This window comes from Nannobrachium achirus, assembly GCF_963921795.1.
Source record: "Nannobrachium achirus genome assembly, chromosome: 2".
In the NCBI taxonomy this organism is placed as follows: Eukaryota; Metazoa; Chordata; class Actinopteri; order Myctophiformes; family Myctophidae; genus Nannobrachium; species Nannobrachium achirus.
The window spans coordinates 61,246,490-61,266,893 of record NC_137811.1 but is presented as its reverse complement, the minus strand read 5'-3'; the positions used below and the strand labels follow the sequence as shown (position 1 = coordinate 61,266,893).

The 20,404-nt window shown below is 44.0% G+C and overlaps 1 protein-coding gene across 1 annotated transcript in view; it reads left to right on the top strand.

Moving 5' to 3' along the window:
- Positions 1–14,918, top strand: part of pou2f2b (POU class 2 homeobox 2b) — a gene marked incomplete at both ends in the record, with an annotated part of 26,214 nt that extends 11,296 nt beyond the window's left edge. Inside the window, 12 exons of the mRNA XM_080747650.1 lie at positions 200–234; positions 1,468–1,518; positions 3,031–3,153; positions 4,530–4,635; positions 6,473–6,564; positions 6,787–6,936; positions 7,433–7,574; positions 8,809–8,957; positions 10,625–10,828; positions 11,672–11,925; positions 12,836–12,904; positions 14,876–14,918. Coding sequence (XP_080603776.1) covers positions 200–234; positions 1,468–1,518; positions 3,031–3,153; positions 4,530–4,635; positions 6,473–6,564; positions 6,787–6,936; positions 7,433–7,574; positions 8,809–8,957; positions 10,625–10,828; positions 11,672–11,925; positions 12,836–12,904; positions 14,876–14,918 — 1,418 coding nt within the window. The remainder of the gene's footprint in view (positions 1–199; positions 235–1,467; positions 1,519–3,030; positions 3,154–4,529; positions 4,636–6,472; positions 6,565–6,786; positions 6,937–7,432; positions 7,575–8,808; positions 8,958–10,624; positions 10,829–11,671; positions 11,926–12,835; positions 12,905–14,875) is intronic.
- Positions 14,919–20,404: the final 5,486 nt, after the last annotated feature.

The following is a 20,404-nucleotide window of genomic DNA, read 5'->3' as shown; positions in this document are numbered from 1 at the left end:
TTCAAATACATATTTCAATTAATATTTATTTTTAGTGAAACCGTGACCTGACTGCGTGTAGGCTCTATGCAGTGCTTGTGCAAGTGCACCTGTGTTGAAAAATGTGTCAAATGTATGTGCGTCCTTGCGGGCATGCGTGTGAGCTTTTGTCTTGCCGCAAATTATCAATGTTTCATTTTTTCCCCTCTCTCCCACACAGATTCAGAACGGAACGGTCCGGAATCAAATCACCAGGTAACTCTGACTCCTTATGCCACTTACACCCAAACTTAACGATAGCATATATTAAAATATATGCTACAGGTTACAATCAGGTTACAATCAGTGAATAGAACTGTAACTAGGATTGTGTGATTGATAAATAGATATATACCTTCGGCACCTGGACTAGGCAGGTGTGCTTAATGTACTGTATAGGCCACTAATTTAATTATGTGGAAATAGAGGCGAATGTGCAAGCTGTCACAGTAAATGCATTATAATAGTTATGTACTGGGTATCAACAGTAATTCATTATATTTAATATGTATGTGTAAAAAGTGATCGATAGGTATTAGGGCATTTAGATACAGGTACGTACAGTATGTAAGACAAGGCAAGTTTATTTATTCATAAAACACTTTTCAACAACATGGCAATTTGATGTGCTTTACACAAACTATTAAGCAAACACCTATCTCCTTAAGCAAACACAAAATATCCATAATAGGGACACCTATTCATGGCACAGAACAAATAACAGAACACAATATAAAAGAACATACAGTAAAAAGGAAAAAGAAAAAGTCAAAATGAAAAATAAGAGGGTAAAATTACCCTGCAGAAGAATAAACAATAATTGTATTCATACTGTATATTGTTGATGAATATGAATGTGAATATGAATATAGGCACATGTAAATGTACAGTACAATGAACCACCAGTATTTGAATATGCATATAATTTAGAACAGTGGTTCTCAACCTGTGGTTAATAATTTTCTCACTCAAAAGTAAACAAACCAACATAAAGTTTAAGTGTATGGAGGGTATCTGCACATTTCTAAATGTAATCCAATTTAAGGACTTTTAAGTTAAACATTGGCCAGAAATTGTGAAAATAGCCGATCTACATGTAGATGTAGATCTGCTATTTTCACAATAGAACTGTGTTATACAAAATGTAATGCCTCAACTCTTAGTGCTCGTCAGGGTGGGGGCCCCCAGTTAAAATATGATTATTTTGGGGGTTGCAGCCTGAAAAGGTTGAGAACCACTGATTTAGAAGGTACAATATATATGAGTACAGAGAATTAACAGTAATATGTATCAACCATTATGTACATACAGTAAATATGTACATAATACTGTGGAAGGGATACAGCTATACACAGACGATTTACGTGGAGTAGAGTAAAAACACTCTATCAGTGGTGAAAACTATTAGTTATAACTTATCTGCCCTTCTCTGTCCTCCTGTAGGCTCAATCCATGAAAATCAACCCCTTCCCCCTATCACCAACTCTGAGCAGCAGCAAGGTGAGTGTGTGCGTGTGTGTGTGTGTGTGTGTGTGTGTGTGTGTGTGTGTGTGTGTGTGTGTGTGTGTGTGTGTGTGAGTGTGTGTGTGTGTGTGTGTGTGTGTGTGTGTGTGTGTGTGTGTGTGTGTGTGTGTGTGTGTGTGTTTGAGAGTGTGAGTGTGAGTGTGCGCACGCGCATGCTGCGTCTGGTTCAGCCTTTATGTCTGTGTTTGTTTTACTTGGGGTTTCACCGAACCACAAAGGCTTCATTGACAGTATGGCTGCCATGGCATTCATTCATCCATTTCTATGGAACCAGTGAGCTTTTTTGAGGACGTTTAATGATTCATCAGATGACAAGCGAGTGTCAAGTAATGTGTGCAGCCTCCACTGGACGCAAACTCACCGAGGGCACGGCGGGTTCATTGTTCTCCAACCAAACCACTTGTGGAATGGAGCTGAATTCACTAATACCATCACTCCACAATAAGTCCCCCTCCTAAAACCTTCCTCATTTTGCATACCGACTTATCGGATATGCAAATAGGAGAGCATCCCTGGCCCCTACTGTCTACTGCGTGTCCTGACATGTCCCCGTCCATTAAGAAAAGGGAACATAGTCAACATACATGCCTTTTGTGCAAGAAAAGAAAGGCTCTGGCAGTCCCTAACTCCCCCTACACAAGACAAATGTCTGTACCGCAAACCAGAGTAACAAAGCACAGATTAGGCGCTAGGCTTAGCTGAAGTATAGTATCGAAATTCACAATGTACTGTATTGTGATCTCAGGTTTGCCCAGAGGAGTTTATGTGCTCGACTGTATTGTCGTTATACTAAATAAGCTTTTCAATTTGGTTCCAACTGGAGATACGCCACAGGGAGGGGCGGGGCTTAAGGGCTATTGTCAATCATGTTTGCTCTGGCTCTCTTTATGGGGAGGGTTTTCTTTTTTTTTTTTCATTACAGCAACCACACGTTTCAGTTCAGAAATTACGAATGGTAAAAACATTTTTGTGCGGAAAAAGGTGAAAGAATACTATTTGTTAAAACTGATTAGTCGTATTATTACCCCTATTTTATATTTCATCTTACAGCAGTGTCCTGGAAAAATGTGATGTGTTGTGAGTTGTTATTGCAAAAAGGGAAAAAAAACATCATATTTCTTCCTCCAAATTGATTGAAGTCTATTAGTTTAAACCATACTCTCATTTTGTTTGCAGTATTTAGCATTTAAACGGAACATTGTTAGAATTCAAATGTGTGTCGTCTCTTCATGTCTGTTGCACACATTATTGACTTACACAAATAGTCTCTGTAGTGAGCTTTATTATGTGTCTTAATCGCGTTGGTTCTGTTGCATTACTCTGCAAATAAGCAAGAAATCACCTGCACTGCTTTAGCCTCTACCGTACTAACGCATACCAGAGCGATATGTTAGACATTTAATAATTTAGTACTCTTGCTAGGGCTACAGCTGTGTTTACCAGCGCCGTTTAAACCGTTGTCCCTCTGTTTGTTTTTGTCATTAGCAGAGTAAGATGGAGGAGTGTGGTGACATGTCCCCAGTCCTCCCACCCTCCCACGGCCCGACCCCCTCACAGACCGCCCTACAGCAGCACACGCAACTGATGCTGACCGGCTCCCAACTGGCAGGGGTAAGACATAACACGCACACCACACACACACACACGCACGCACGCACGCACGCACGCACGCACGCACACACACACACACACACACACACACACACACACACACACACACACACACACACACACACACACACACACACACTCACACACACACACACACACCTGGGTCATTATGACCGGTTCCCAGTGGTTGGGGGTAGCATGTGATACAAAAACTCTGTAGCTGTTGGTGGCGTGTTGCTTTTCTGGCTTGCTTCTCTATGGTGCTGCTTTTTGAACAAAAATCCTTTTCGCTCTTTCTTCCTCTCTCCATTTTCTACTTTCCCACCTTCTCTTCTCTTCTCTTCTCTTCTCTTCTCTTCTCTTCTCTTCTCTTCTCTTCTCTTCTCTTCTCTTCTCCTCTCCTCTCCTCTCCTCTCCATGTCTCTGCTAATAGCTGACAGCTCTGTTACCTGCTCAGCAGCAGTTGTTGCTGCAGCAGGCTCAGGCTCAGCTCCTGGCTGCGGCCATGCAGCAGCAGTCCAACGCAGCCCACGCCGCTCACGCCGCCCACGCGGCCGCCCAAGCCAATCAGCAAGCTCAGGCAGCCGCGGCAGCCAATCAGCAGGCCCAGCAGCAGCAGCAGCAGCAGCAGCAGCAGCACGCGGGACAAAGTGGCCAGCAGGCCCAGCAGACACCGTCCCAGGGACAGGGACAGAGCACACAGGAACAGACAGGCCAAAGCGTCCCTGTCCCGCATCCTCCTCCGCCCCAGCTCACCCTCTCCCAGCCAATCCAGCTCACCGCCCAGGTACCGACCGACCAATCACAGTCCTCTCCTCTCCCCAGGCCGAGTGGGGAGGAGGGGCTTGATTGAGGAAGCAGCAGCGTTTGAGCTGATGTGCGCTCGTTTTCCCCTCTTTGCATGTTGGGTGTTCTGTCGTTTTCAAACCATGCGGTGCCTCTCTTTCTCTGTGTTTACTGTTGCCGTGCTGCTGTTTCATTCATCAGTTCATATTCATACACCTGACAGTAACCTCATTATATGCTCTCAACCAGTGATCCTTTATTATTCAAGGAGCCCCATGATATGCATTTGGCCACAGACCTCCATTTCATATAATACAATGTTTTCTCTGGTTTCAGTCAGTCCTCCCTCCATCCCCCCACTTCTTCTTCTTTTTCATTTTCAGCAAAAAAAGCACTCTCAGCAGCATTTTTTCTACCTAAAAGGTGGTTAGCGTGACCCTTACACTGCCATTTCATGCCAATATGGCTGCCATGAAAAGGGTCATTAGATGGTTACTGTTAAACCCCAAACCCCTTGATGAAAAATGCTTCGTCTTCCAAACAGTGTCTGAGCTCCTCTGTTGTTGTGTGTGCTCTCCTCCACCCATCAGGACATCCAGCAGCTGCTGCAGCTCCAACAGTTGGTGCTGGTGCCTGGACACCACCTGCAGTCTCCTGCCCAGTTCCTCCTGCCACAGGCACAGCAGGGCCAGCAAGGTACTAGACCAGCACAGAGGTCCTCTGCGTCTCACACTATTAGGGATGGGACCATTTGAACATTTCATGTCACGATTATTGTGACCAAAGAAATTGCAATTTATGCGAAATTGCGATAATAAAAATATCCTCACTGTGGAACTGTGGATTTTACTGTATATTTTAAGGGATAGGGCAGGGTTCGGTTTGCTGCCTCTGCTTTTGATTTTCCCGCCTCTTAGTCATTAATTTGAATAGCCGCCAGTGGGAATGTTTATCTCTGCTTCTGGTCAGACTGAATAAATACATGCATTTCCTTTTAGGAAGTGTAGACTGTCTGATATGTTTGATATTTGTGTTTGCAATTTCAGCTATTTGTTGTATGGTGAAGTATATAGGGCTTATACATCAAACATATAATTTTCCGAATGTCTGTCTGTCTGTCTGTCACAGCGTTTCTCCGCAGTGGCTGGAGCAATTGATCTGAAATCGCATCACCATTAGCATATGAACACACCTGACATAACTATAAAGCCTGTTTGTCACTTTGTTGTCCAAAAATCATGCAGATCGGTACACAGTATCTCTGTAGCCATTAAACAAAACGGGTATTTCTTACATTGATGCTCCTACATTATTATCATGCAAGCACCAGTTAAAGTTACTTTCCATCCCTCATATACTGTGTGCAAAGTGCACATCCCATAACCCACACACTGCACATAATTTCGGAGCTCATATCTTTGAACGGGTAAGGGCTAGTACAATAAAACTACGAGATAATAAAAATCATAATACTGGATGTAACGAAGTAAAAATAAAGTTAAAGTACAGGTATGATAAAACTCTAAAGGCAGGTATGATATCTTTAGATATGCAATAAGGCAGAAGGCATACATTACATGCATCAATTCACTAGTAAAGACCACACCATCAAACAATATCAGTTGGGTTGTATTTATTGAATGGATACAGTGTGTATGAATGAAGACTGATTGAGGGATGGAGTAATGGGGATGAGAGGTTAAAGGTGTGAAGTATGTGGGTTGAGTGGGGAGCGATGGAGGGGCGAACGGTTGTTGGCTTAGAGCAGAAGGAGTAGGGGGGATGAAGGGAAGGATGAGATGGTCTACGGTATTAGGGATGGGATGCAAAGTCGGAGGGTTGTCTGGCGAGTGGGATGAGGGGATGAAGTGGTGTGCGATGTTAACGAGAGGTGGAATGATTTGCGATGTGAACAAGGGGATGAAATGGTGTGCAATGTTAGCTAGGGGACGCAGAGTTTAAGGAAATGACTGCAAGGGTGAGGGTGAATGGAAGGATGGAGTGGTGTACTGAGGATGGTGTGGTGTAGATGAGTTGTGTGGTGGAGATGAGCTGAAGAGGTATGGGTGCTTGTTGATCTGGGAGCGGGTGGCAGTTGGTGGTTTCAGGGGGTGATGAACCCTGGGTGTTTGGCTTCGGGGTCCATGGATCTGGAGTGGCGCCGATTTACGCCTTAAGACCCCATCTGGAACCTGAAGGAAAGGATAAGGAAATGTTAGTGGAGCGCATGAGAAAAGTGTGGAGATTGGGGTGGTGGAGGGATGGGAGAAACAGATCAGAGGATGGCAGGTGAAGGTGGTCATGTATAAATACAACCCTTGATTGGTTTCAGGGAGGAGATAGGGGAGGAGTTGTTGTCAATGGGATCACGAGCAGGTGAGCTTGGGAGGAGTAGAAGTCAGCCAGATTGGAGGCAATTACATAGTGGGGGAGATAGTTCTCCGATGTGGTCTTTCCTCCTGAACTTATGTTGTACCAACAGCATTTAAAGTTAGGAAAATATTCACGTTGTTGTTTTTCCCCCCCTTTCCAGGACTCCTTTCGACACCAAATCTTATTTCGCTACCTCAGCAAAACCAAGGGGGCCTGCTGTCCGCTCCCAACAGACTGGGACTCCATGCACAGGTAGGCATGTTCAGGACATTCCCAGGGAGAGATCAACCATGACTGTTTGAGCCCTGAAGTAATCCATGATTCTCTCTTTTGCCCTCTCTCTCTCTCTGTCACCTGTCTCTCGGTGTCTCTCTCTCTCTCTCTCTCTCTCTCTCTCTCTCTCTCTCTCTCTCTCTGTCTCTCGGTCTCTCTCTCTCTCTCTCTCTCTCTCTCTCTCTCTCTCTCTCTCTCTAGAGAGATAAAAGTGTAGAGGTGGGCAGTGGTGGGGGCGTGACCCCTTTGCCCTCTGTGACCTCTCACCCCGAGGAGCCCAGTGACCTCGAGGAGTTGGAGCAGTTCGCTCGCACTTTCAAACAGAGACGCATCAAACTAGGCTTCACACAGGTAAGGAGGAGAGTTGCATGTTTGACTGTCTGTGTGTATGTATGTTTGAGGGAAAGTGTGTGTGTGTGTGTGTGTGTGTGTGTGTGTGTGTGTGTGTGTGTGTGTGTGCGTGTGCGCGTGCATGCGTGCGTGCGTGCATGTGTGTGCGTGCGTGTTCGAACCCTTCTTTATAGAAGCTGAAAAAGGTAGGATGAAGGAATGCTTATGATTTAGAAAATATGTTATTGCTTATCAAAGTATTCCATGCAACAACATTTTAAACTATATGCTACTGTGTCATTTTTATTATGCCAGTCAGTCCAACCAGGTATTGCGAGCAAATTGACCTGGGAAATGTACTGAAATTAGTATGGAGTAATGTACGATTCTGGAGAAATGTGCATTGCAATTCATGTGACAATAAATGTGTTTGTGCATGTCTGTGTGTGCTTATGAACAGCTACTTGCCTCTGTATGTTGCTAACCGACGGCTGTGTTAACATTGTGTGGTCCCCAGGGCGACGTTGGCCTGGCCATGGGCAAGCTGTACGGGAACGACTTCAGCCAAACCACCATATCTCGCTTTGAGGCCCTCAACCTGAGCTTCAAGAACATGTGCAAGCTGAAACCACTGCTGGAGAAGTGGCTCAACGATGCAGGTGAGGGGAGAGGGAGACAGACAGACAGACAGACAGACAGACATAGAGAGAGAGCATGTGCAGTGGCGTCAGTTCAGAAAAGGCTAAGGTATGGCAACATGACTGTTGTCTTGCACGTGTGCCTTCACGCGCGTGCAAGACACCAGCCATGACACTAGCCATAAGCAAGGTAATACAAATCAATAAGCAAGGTGCATAGAAATATCAATCTAGGGTTTTTCTGATATTTCTTTTTCACGTCAGCTTCCCTGTCCTCAATGTATATAGTTCATATTTTATTTTATTTCCTTTTTACGTTTTTTTTGTCTGTGCGAATTCACTTTATTAAGTGCAACTTGATTGTTAAAAAAGAAAAGAAAATGGATGGTACTTTAGGAAGAGTTTTATTCTGTAACAAGATCATCCTCTACCAATGTTATACATGTATATATATAGATGGAATTTTTAGGATGCAGGATGTACATACATTTTCCTAAATAAAGAATTGCAAAAAAAAAGAAAGAAAAGAAATATCAATTTAGAGAAAAATAACATAGGTAGACGAGCACCTAATCAGTAAAAAAAAGGGTAGTTGAGTGCTACGGTAAGTGCTATGGGCTTAGGTGGATTCTGAAGAGGTGGGTCCTCAGGCCACGGCGGAAGCTAGGGAGTGAGTCTGTTGTTCTAAGCGCGACAGGGAGTTTATTCCACAGTTTGGAGGCCAGGAGGGCGACAAATGCTACATCCAAAAATTAAGCCATTAGCAGGCAAATTGTCTATTTTTGTACAATATATGGCTGAACCAGTGAATATGCAAAGACATATTGATATATATTTATTTCCGGTATGGTCACTTAAAACCCATTTAGGCCTAGAATTATTGAATGCTTTAACCAGTGAAAAATAGCAGATATACAAGCTAAGCTAAGTGCAGACTAACTGAGCTCCAGTTAAGTGAAAAGGACCTTTTCTTTGACGATGGCCGGCCAGATTGCCGACACAGAAACATAGGTTTTTCAAAAAACCTTAGAAGGATTCAAAAGACACTCATAGAATCGGGTCAAAATCCAAATTTTTATGATTTTTCAAAAATAGCAGATCTACAAGCTCGCAGCGCGGCACTCGGTGCCGCGCTGTGAGCTTGTATATCAGCTGTTTTTCAATAGTTAAAGCATAAAATAATGATACACAATAATGTGTATGACTGGGTTTTTAACTGCATGTATGTGCGTGCATGTGTCTTGTCCTCCCTCAGAGACCATGTCCATGGACAGCACTCTGCCCAGCCCCAGCTCTCTGTCCTCCTCCTCCATGGGCTTTGAGGGTCTGCCCGGCCGCCGCAGGAAGAAGAGAACCAGCATTGAGACTAACGTGCGCGTGGCCCTCGAGCGCGCCTTCATGGCGGTAATATCATTACAGGCTTGACGAATACACCACACAATAGCCAAAAGTGTCTTCTCCAGGACGTCATTACATATCGCAAGATATCCTTGTTGTCCAGTGCGAGTTCTCTGGCTCGGTGGCCTTCATGCACACAATGAGAAAATAATATAAAATTGTAATTAAAACTTAAATCAAATTCAATTGACCTCATAAACTCCATATGTCACTATTCTGGGGCAAACATTTGGCTAAAATAGAACATCTGCAAGCTAGTTGCATGCATTGTGAGCTCGTAAATCAACTATTTTCTTAAAGACATTTGGTGTTGAGGGACAAAAGAGGGGTAAATATATATAGCCCTAGAAGACCCTGATCACCTACTGTAAGTATATAGTGTTTAAGTGGTTAATAATTTTAAGCAAAGATATGAATGGCCCTTATCAGAGTTATTGTCATTTGAAATGAACTCATTTGCGTTACTTGGATTGATTAATTTATTGGCTTGTCTGGAACAGTGCTGCTAATTAGATCTTTCCACAAGTGTATGAAATGCAGATCAATGTCTGGGTTGTCAGGGAATACTAGTAGTTACAGTGGCCATTCTATGACATAAATGTTGTAGAAAGATTCAATACCTGTTGCAGCCGGTCTGTCCATACTCCTACTAACACATTTGCTGTGCAGCACCAGCTATATATAAGATTTAAATTGTTAATATGTAGTACAAGCAACATATCAGTCATAGTATTGTAGTCACTCCTGTTTATTTGTGTGTTTGCAAGATAACTTGAGAGCAGATTAGCACATTTTCATGTCACTTGGTAGGAAGGATCAGCCTCGAATTGATGGCTAACTCTTAGGTCTCAAAGGTCAAGGTCACCATCCAGGTCTACTGTAGGTCAAAAGAGAACGAGAATGGATGTTACATTTTCACGAGAGATGATTAACACTTACTTTACCCCATTTTACTTTACTTTATTTATAACGAGAATAGCCGACCCACCAGCTCACAACCTTTGACCTTCTGCGATTGGAGATCAGCAATTCTCATTATTTTTGAAGTTTTTTACAAATCTTTGAAAATGTAAATGTTTTACATATAATGACATGCCCAAAACAGGGAGGCCAGGTTGAGAGTGGTTACGTTTAGGAACAAAAGGTTCAAGGTCACAATCGAGAGACGTACAGTACAACTAATGAAGCTTCAGCGTTAGTTGATGCAGGACACAGTAGGGCATTCAACAACTATTTGAATATTCAAAAAAAAAAAAAAAATTATGATTGTCTGACTAAGTTACTTGTCAATGTATTGCTAAGCTCAAATACTGTGATTTTGACCGACTAAGTTTCATGTCAATGTATTGCTATTGTTCTGCTATTGTGTCCCTGTGGGGGGTCTTGCTTAGCGTTCCCTGATTTTGCTTAGCATGCTCAAAAAGCATGCACAAAATTCAGTCGAACATCTCCGAACACAGAGCCCTTCAAGCGCCAAGATTAACTGTATTCCATTTATGCAATAAATGGTTAAACCTACTTTGACGTTCAAATTTGTTTAATTTCCTAGTGTACTTTTTGGTGTCAAAACATGCACTGTACTTATTATTCTGGTGGTTCTACGATACAGTATGTAATGTATGCCTTAGCGCCTCAAACTCATCATGCGACCTGTTGACCCCTCCCCTTGACAGAACTCGAAGCCTACCTCAGAGGAGATCCTGATGATCTCGGATCAGCTCACCATGGAGAAGGAGGTGATCCGCGTCTGGTTCTGCAACCGCCGGCAGAAGGAGAAACGCATCAACCCGTCCAGCGCCACACCTCCCCTGCCCAGCCAGCCCCCCACCTCTGCCCCCCTGCCCACGCACAAGCCCCCCTGCTACAGCCCACACATGGTAGGGAAACCACTTGGAATACCGTCTCGCGATCGAGGGCAGTGGTAATCTAATCTAAAAAAGGTTTTTACATTTCAAAGACCCCCATAATTCTGAGGGGCGTACAAATGAAACCAAATGACCCATACAGGTCCATTTGGTTTCATTTGTACGCCCTCAGAGTTACAGACCTAAAAAGGGTCCATTTGGAAACCCTCTCACGGAACACTGAGGGTCCCTGCCTGGACCCCACTTTGAGAAGACAGAATACCAGAAGAGTCGCCGGGAAACACACTCGCCTGGGCAGATGGTTTATGCCTTTTGATTGATTGATTGATTGAGGTATTTATTAGAAGTTTTGGATAGGAAAAGGTACAGTTTCATGACAGTACAGTTCACTGATGCCATGTCAACTAAAAGGAAACTCGGGTAAGGATAGGCATATTTGTTATTTTCCATAGAGATCCTTACTATCCTTATATAATACTGTAAACTATGCCTAAACGGTTAAAACTAACCTTATTTCCCTAACCTTAACCTCAGTGAAACGGTGCCAAAACCCAACCCTATTCCTAATCTTAACCTCAGAAAGATATGCGTAATCCTAAAGTAAATTCTAACCTTATTCTCAGTAAAACAAATACAAGAATAAAAATCTCGGCGAGTATGTTTTCCGGCGACTACCCTAAAAGGTTAGTGATGTTGTAGTACACAGTTATTCCATCAGAGGGAGCTCCACAGACCTTTCTAATTCTATTCCTCGCCCTATTTCTTCTTCTTCTCTCTCTCTCTCTCTCTCTCTCTCTCTCTCTCTCTCTCTCTCTCTCTCTCTCTCTCTCTCTCTCTCTCTCTGACATCCCACAGATGTCCAGCCAGCTGTCCCAGGCGGTGACCAGTCTCTGCAACAGCACAACAGTGACCACCATGCCCTCCGTTGGCCCCCTGTCCTCCAGCCTCAGCTCCCACCCCCACCCCTCCCTCACCTCCGTCCACCCCTCCCACAGCTCCACCCACCTATGTCTCAGCTCCGCCCCCTCTCCGGTGACACCTCCTCCTCCGCCCCGCAGCACAGCCAGCCCAGCCACTCCCATCCACAGCACACTTAACCTCAACACAGGGTAAGAGATGCTATATATCGTCGTTGTCGGGTAGAAACCTTGTGTCTCCAAGTTCCAAATTTGTATGTTCTTTCGCAAAGTAAAGCCCTGCTTCATCATACAAGGCCGTCGCACAAAAGTAGTGAAAACAGCAGATCTACAAGCACACAACACCTCGCGGTGCGAGGCCTTGTGTGCTTGTAGATCGGCTGTTTTCACTAGTTTAAATCATTTTTTAAATTATAAATGCAAACCGAACGGTTTTGGACATACAAGGTTTTCACCCGACAAAGACCATATACTGTATAGTGCATGCTGTAGAAAGCACACACACGCACGCACACACACACACACACACACACACACACACACACACACACACACACACACACACACACACACACACACACAAACACAAACATTTATATCAAACACACAACAGACGACACAAATACGTGTTTTTCTTTTCTTTCTTTTTTGTTTACAACAAGGGTTCAGATTTTAGATTGTAATTAGAGAAAATAAAAGATAAGCGTTAAAATGCTTTTATTTACTGCTTTCTATTATTTTTGGATCAGCACTTTTGACCCACAAGGTGGCAGCCTCGAGAAAGAAATCCAAAATGCAAAGGGAATAAATAATTGCTCATAACAACCACACCAGGGGGTCTAATGAAATACTGTCAACCTCCTAGACACATGAAAACCAGAAAAAGTACAAAATAACTATGGCACCACCTCTTTAAGATTTCTTTGTGTGCACGGGCACACACACACACACACACACACACACACACACACACACACACACACACACACACACACTCATTTCCCATTGTATCTTTGCGTTGGGTGTGACACTGCTATGATGATTATGAAGCAGTGGATTCTAACCATGTGTGTGTTTGTGTGTTTGGCTCTTATGTTCACAGCTTATGGCGCATGGGTAAAAAGAATGGTGATGTGTCTAACTACATCACCGATTTTGCTGCAAACTTGAGGTGAATACGAACAAAACAAAACATGCACGAGACACACAAATACACACATTAAAACGGAGCCATAATCATTCTTGCATAGCTTTCACTTTGCTTTCACTTTGAACCTGGTGTCCCTAGTTTTGGCATGTCCTTATATGCGGAAGATTTCAAAGATTCTCCAAAGGTTCTTCCATATGTTCAGAAATAGTGAAAATAGCAAATGCTTGCACCATGACATGGCGTGAGCTTGTTGATCTGCTAGTTTCACTATTCATCGTATGATGAAGTACAGGTTTCATTGGTTAACAAAGGAAAATACTATGCCGTCGAGCCTAATTGTACAGTAAACTCGTTTCAAATCTTTTTCTGAGATTCTTCTTCCTTGCTTTGTATGTGTCTGTGGCATTTCAGATGATTCCTAGCACCGTGTCAGCTTTCTAACGTTGTTTATGCGAGCACTCTGCTTCTTCTTGCCACTAAACTTGCTTCCTTTCTACCTTCTCTCCTCTATCTGTATGTATGTGTGATTGCACGCCGATGCTTGTGTGTTTGTTTGTGTGTGTGTGTGTGTGTGTGTGTGTGTGTGTGTATGTGTGTGCGTGTGTGCGCGTGCATGACACAACAGGAACACTGTGATGGGAGTTAACACAGGGATGAACCAAGCTCTCCTCGGTAATAATCCCCTGGCAACTATCCAAGGTGTGTGTTAGGCACACAGAGTAGGGCCCTTATACACAGTACAATTTAAACACACAACAAAGATGCTCCACTCACCAACTGCATGGTCAAGAGACAGCATGCAAGTGGAGACAACGAGGATGGCAGCGATAGAGTGAGATACGTTAGAGTGAGATATAGACAGGACTGGATAGATACGTTAGAGTGAGATATAGACAGGACTGGATGGATACACTAACAGGACTTATAGAGACAAAACATGAGAGATAGATAGAGATAGAGAGGGGTAGGTAGGGAGAGACGGATACTAATATACCGTCGTTGTCGGGTGTCCAAAACCGTTCCTTTTGCATTTATCATTTTAAAAACGATTTAAACTAGTGAAAACAGCCGATCTACAAGCACACAATGCCTCGCACTGCGAGGCGTTGTGTGCTTGTAGATCTGCTGTTTTCACTACTTTTCACTACTTTTGTGATGATGAAGCAGGGCTTTACTTTGCGAAAGAAAGAACAAATTTGAAACTTGGAGATACAAGGTTTCCGATCGACAATGACGATATGCAAGGATGGTAACTTGAATTGTATTTTATTGTATATTACAAGGAATACAACATAGACTCCAGAGCGGAAGTAATATGAGTGATGCATAAAACTGGAGTTATTCCTACTTGTGCGCAGGTGTTGTGCACCAAAATGGCAAATCTACGAGCTCACAACACGTGGCGCTGCAATGCGCTGTGAGCTTTTGATCTCCTATTTTCAGTGTGCAAGTGTTGCTAGTGCAACTAGGTATATGCATCAGGCTTAAGGGAGGTCAGACACCAAGGTATGTACTGTAGTAGCAGGCCACGGACACAGATGAACAGGCTGTACACATGAACAGACAAAATGATAAATGTGTCATACCTTCCTTCCTCAACCATTGTGCTCATCACATCCCTCATCAAGACCCATGTCTGTGTGTGTGTGTGTGTGTGTGTGTGTGTGTGTGTGTGTGTGTGTGTGTGTGTGTGTGTGTGTGTGTGTGTGTGTGTGTGTGTGTGTGTGTGTGTGTGTGCGCGCGCGCGTGCGTGCGTGCGTGTGCAGTCTTCACATGCTGTGCTGTCTCCGTCACTCACATGCACCTGTCCTGTATCCAAATCTCCATCTACAGTCAATCAGTTAAAAACGATTTTAACCACTCTCTTCCTTTCTCTCTTTCACCCTGGACTTTCTCTTTCTTCCACATTTCCCTCTACCCCTCCACCCATGCCTCTCTCTCTCTCTCTCTCTCTCTCTCTCTCTCTCTCTCTCTCTCTCTCTCTCTCTCTAGCCCTAGCAGCCAGTGGTGGCCAGTTGCCTCTTTCCAGTCTTGAGGGGGGCAGTAAGGTGCTGTTGGGGGGCTCCGGGGCCCAGGGTGGGGGCCTCACCCCCTCCTCTCTGTTCCTCAACCACATGCTCCACATGCAGGGCCACCACAGTCCCGGTGGCGGCCTGGCGGGCAGCATCGCCGCCATGCACGCCAAAGCGTCCCAGCAGCCTTCCCCCTTCCCCTCGGCCAGCAGCGTCAGCCCCACCCCCTGCTCCCCCTCCCCCTGCTCTAGCCCCGCCTCCTCCTGCTCCTCCAGCGAGATGGCGCACAGCCCCACCTCTCTGGGCGGGTCCAAGATAGAGTGACGGCACCGACGGGCCAATCAAAAGAGAGGAGGGATGGAAGGAAGGAAGGAAGGAGAAAGAAGTTAGAAGAAAAAGAAAAAAACACACACACACACAAAAAAACGAGAACCTCGCCTTTCACAACCAAAGCTATCTCTTTCCCTCTCTCGCACTCTTCTTCCTGGTGTGTGGTCTTTGTTTCGTTTATGTTTTATTTGTAATCGCGGGGGTTCTCTCTTTCTCAGACTCTTTCTCCCTTTCTCTCTCTCTCCTGGTCTTTCGATGCCAAACAATTACACAGAATGAAAGAGAGGAGGGGGATGGAGAGGGAGGCGGGGACTGAAAGAGTGGAGGGAGAAGGCGGGAAAAAGGGAAGGGTCGAAACCAAAAATATCCATGTATCCCAAGAAGACGGAAGGGAGGCAACATGGGATTCTTTTTGCCAATACCGAGCGAGTCTGACATGCTGCCTCTCCCTTGATCCATGACACGTGAAGCAACAATATGGAAAAAGCGGAGACGCGCGTCGATTCGCGCGGAGAAAACCAAAAATGAACAAAAGAGAACTCTTAAAACGCGTGTCAAGGGAATGGCGGCAAGGACAAAAGTCCAAAAAAACGACACACAAACAAAACGGAGCACGTGGAGGACTGTGTTTGAACTTTTTTCTTTCTTTCTTTATTTAAAAAAAGCTGCGGGTCAGAGGGAGTAGGAGGAGTTGAAAGAGGAGGAGGAGGAAGATTTTAAACCAAAAATTTTACCTGAGGTGGAGGAGGCGGAGCAACACACAATGACAGGAAGAGAGAGAAGAAGAAGAAGAAGAAGAAAAATGACAACCATACCAAAATCCAAAATACCAAAAACCAAAAATACGGAGAGAAAAGCTTTATTCAACGGACGTGTAAATACTGACGCTATCCAGGACCAGGAAACTCTTGCATACGTACTGCTAACTGCTACTCACCTACACACCCTCCCACCCTCACACACACACACCCTCACACACACACAGCCATACACCACCAACAGACATCAACAGCCGATTCATCCTGTCACCCTGCTTGCCATCGACTCATCATGTCTGTCTGTCTGTCACTGTAACCCCATTGTCTTCATGCTAGCTGCCAATGAATGAATGAGCCCAGCTCTTGTACGGAGAGCGTACCCTATCTTCTCTGTTTTTCTGGATTTATTGGTTCTACTAGACAACCACTTTCCAGTGTGTTTCATTGTCATCGTCATGATTGTCATCATCATTGTCTGTATTTATACAATTCATCTTTCATATCAATCTGTCATGTTGTTTATGTCATTGGTTCTCAACCTGTGGGTCGGGACCCCCAGTGCTCGTCAGGGTGGATGGGTCCCCAGTTAAAATGTCATTATTTTGGGGGTCGCGGCCTGAAAAGGTTGAGGACCACTGGTTTATGTAACTAGTCTAAGAGAGTCTGGTGGGGAGGACAAAACAGAGAGATGGTGTTAACTGCCATCAACCTGGCATCATAACAAAAATCCAAATATAGCTTTTTTTGTTGTTGAAAATACCAAAAAGTCATTTGTTGAATGACATTATTATATAGGGCTTAAATGGTTAATGACTTCATCACCAATGGCTCCATGGTTAAATGACTTCATCACCAATGGCTCCATGGTTAAATGAAAGTGCCCTGAAATCCAACCTAAAATGCTCCCCTCCTTGACACACACACTCACTTAAATATCTGCTTGGAGTGGCAACCATTCTAAAAGTATGAAATGGGGCTGTGATTGGGGATTTGAAAGTAATAACGCTGGAGGCCGAGGGTCTAAATAAGTCAATAAAGCTGAGTTTAGTCACAGATGCCGCTCGTTCCCTGCCTTGTCAATCAGCATACTAGACAGACGCCCGCCATCACCTGTCTTTCTAGACGTGTTTACTGATGTAGTGTATGTGTGTTCATCATCACTCTCATCTGCCACATTACACTGTCATTTTCCACCCCAGTCCTGCCATTAAATTCTTGTTGAAAACCAAAGCATTCGTAAAATGGCCGGCGCTCCTCGTGAGGATAGGGTCGGCCGTGATCTTAAGAAAACTCAAAGAGACGTTGGGGGGATGGGGGTGATGGGGCCGCAAACCGAGATGGACTTCACCGTTAAAAAGCCCCCGTTGTGGGTTTGATTTCCCTCCATTCGCCCCCTTTCTTGACGCCCATATGGGGGAAGCTTTATTTAAAAGGAACTGATCCTTTTCTCTCAGCCCCTAGAAAGGGGCCTGGTACGCCCCTTGTGTATGGGCGTGTGCTGGGGAGCGCAACGGAGGGGCACGTACCCTACAAACACAACTGTACTGAGGGGGGGTGGGGGAGGGTTGGGGGAGCAAGTTGTCACACACACTTTTTTTGTAAGAGGATACCAAAAATAAACTCTAAAACCGAAACCAAAAAGACATCCACACGCAAACAAACCCAAGGAATGACAGAATCAAACCAAAAAGAAACCCAACCAAATATGGCTGGAGGGATGGAGGTGGGGGGGAGGAGGAGTAGGAGGTGGACAAAATGGAGGGCTTTAAGGCATCTCTCATCCGTCTGTCCTGTCGTCTCTCCCGTTGTTAGCTTATAGGGCTACGGCAGCGGTCGCCCCCACTCTGAAACTGTGTAGCGTAGACCAATGGACGGACGGATAGACGGACAGACGGCCCCTCCCCTTCACCGCTCCCATTCCATCTCCGGCTCTCGGCTCTCTGGTCCTGGATGGAGCTAAACGCTAATGACCTCACTGAACTGAATCTTCTAAGATCTGTTTTTATTTTTCTGTTGGTCGGGTTTTTGATTGTTTTATTCTCTGCTGTGTCTCTCGATGCCGTTTTATGTACTGTACTTTAGTGCTTATTATACTCATTTGGAATAACGTACTCGCTTCTACTTAAACGACAAGAGCTCCTTATTTTTTTCGTAGTTGTGCTAGAGATTTTTATCAGGTGGTTGGAAAAATACTGTGAAAATTTAGCTTCCAGATTTTTATTAGATAAAGAAACAGACTGTCGTGGCAGATGAAAAAAGACACACAAAAAGCCAAAAACAAGAGTTGTAAAGCTTAACCTTAAACAAACCAAACCAAACCAAACCAAATATCGAACCAAACCAAAAAAAACTAGAAAGGAACGTAACAGTTGATCTGAGTGTCCTGGCTGCACCTTGCACGAGGGCTCAGAATAAGAGATGTGTCAAGTTGTCTGAGGCGTATACGTACGTGTGTAAGGCTTTGTTCAGACCGCAGGCAAATCTGATTTATGTCTCAAACACGATCTTAATACTGACTGCCTAGTACCTACGCTGTTATTTTGAAGTGATCAGATCTGAGTTGTGTTTTCAGATATCGTCAAACTAATATCAGCGCCGGCGGCACAAGGGGGACGCCTGGGGCCCATCCCCCTCACTCGGACCACCCGTCCCCATCTGTGAAACTGGCAAATACTCGAAAACAAGCGGACGGCCCCACTAGCCATTGAGTCCTGCCGCCGGGCCTGCCTAAATATGCAACCTGTAGATCGGCTAACACCGTCTTGCGACAAAGTATATATCAGGCTTCAGTGTCCACTGTCCAGACTGAGACACTTTTAGAATATGGTCTCAGTCCGATGAGCAAAAATCAGTTTCCACGTTTGATTTGTTCTGCCAGTCTGCACATAGCCTAAGTGGCTTTAGAAAGGCAAATGGTACACTATTTAGTGGGGGTCTGCCATGATGATATCCACTGGGAACATTGACCCAACCACCAGTGATGGCTAAAATCCACATTCATGTATACACAAGCATACATGTAGTACTGACCTCAGTCAACTTGACAACCTGTGAGTTGGACTAAAACGTATCCAAAGAATATTTGGTTTGATCCACAACCGGAATTCAGTCGACACACAAGAATCGTCCATGAACTAAACTTAAGATGTGGAGTTCAAAACCTTAAAGGTGAAACCTTTTTTGTCCACATCGACTCGTAGACGGAATGTATCTGTTAGTGCTTCTATAGATTTTGTAGAAAAAAAAGATCTATGTTCTACTGCTTACTTATCGCTAATGTATTGAAAGAAAAAAAAACCTACAAAAAAGTCTTTGAGAAAAAAAAAATAACTTAAAAAATGTTGATGATAATGACTTGATTTTAGACCAAAAATTTTCACTATCTCTCTTTGAAATTTTATTTTTTCTTGTCAAGATGATTTAGACTTTGATTGTACTATTTATTCAGGGTAGAGTCAATTGATTTGTTTTTTATTATTATCTTTTCGTCTTGCTATTTATTTAATTTATTTCTGGGAGTGGTCTTTTTTTAACAGGGAATATATTTTCATTATATATTTGTGAAGTATCCCCCACCCCACATAATCCTTGCTAAAGTCCATCCTTTCTCACTCTTTCCAACCAAATAATATCAAGAAATACAACCATTGGTCTTGTATGGCCGAAATTGGACGACTGAACTGTCAGCCAAACGGATATTCTGTAGTTGAGGCCGCTCTCCTCAATCAATATTAAATTGTGGCAGAATTCGAGTAGTCATGTGTGCTGTTTAGTTGAATATCGCAATGACAGACCTGAGAAAACAATATCCGAAATTGAGTCATTAGAGTTGCAACAGTATAGAGAGTGTTGGTAACTGGTGTTGTAGCGTTTGGAGGTGCTCTCACCGACAGTGTTGCTTAAATCCCTATTTGAAAAGTTGAAAATGTCGAATGCTTTACAGAACAAACGGAACAAAAGAAAACTAAAGAGTGAGAGGATGAACTGAGGCTATCAGCTTTACATGAAAGAAGGAAAGAATGTTCTCTTTCCCCCTTTCTATTCCCTTTATTCTGTTTCCTGTTTCCCTTTTGATTTTTCTTTCCTTCTATTGGTTTGGTTTTGACTTTGATTTCCTCATCCACTGTAGGATGTAAAAGAGAGATAGTTCATCATATACCTCATATTCTTTGATGATAAACCAAATAAATGAATGCTTTAAAACGTGGGGTTCAAAGTGGGGATCGGGGTACCAGGCGTGGTACAGTACATGTGGGTAATGTGCGACGGGTGACTGGAAGCGGACCCAGTAAGGACGTGGGGGCCCAAAACAAAGGCCATTGTCCTGGTTGACAAGAGGTTAAAGCTTGAGATTGAACCAGGAAGTACGTAGCATTGCCTAAACAAATGCAAACATTAGTAGCCACATTATGTGTTTCAAT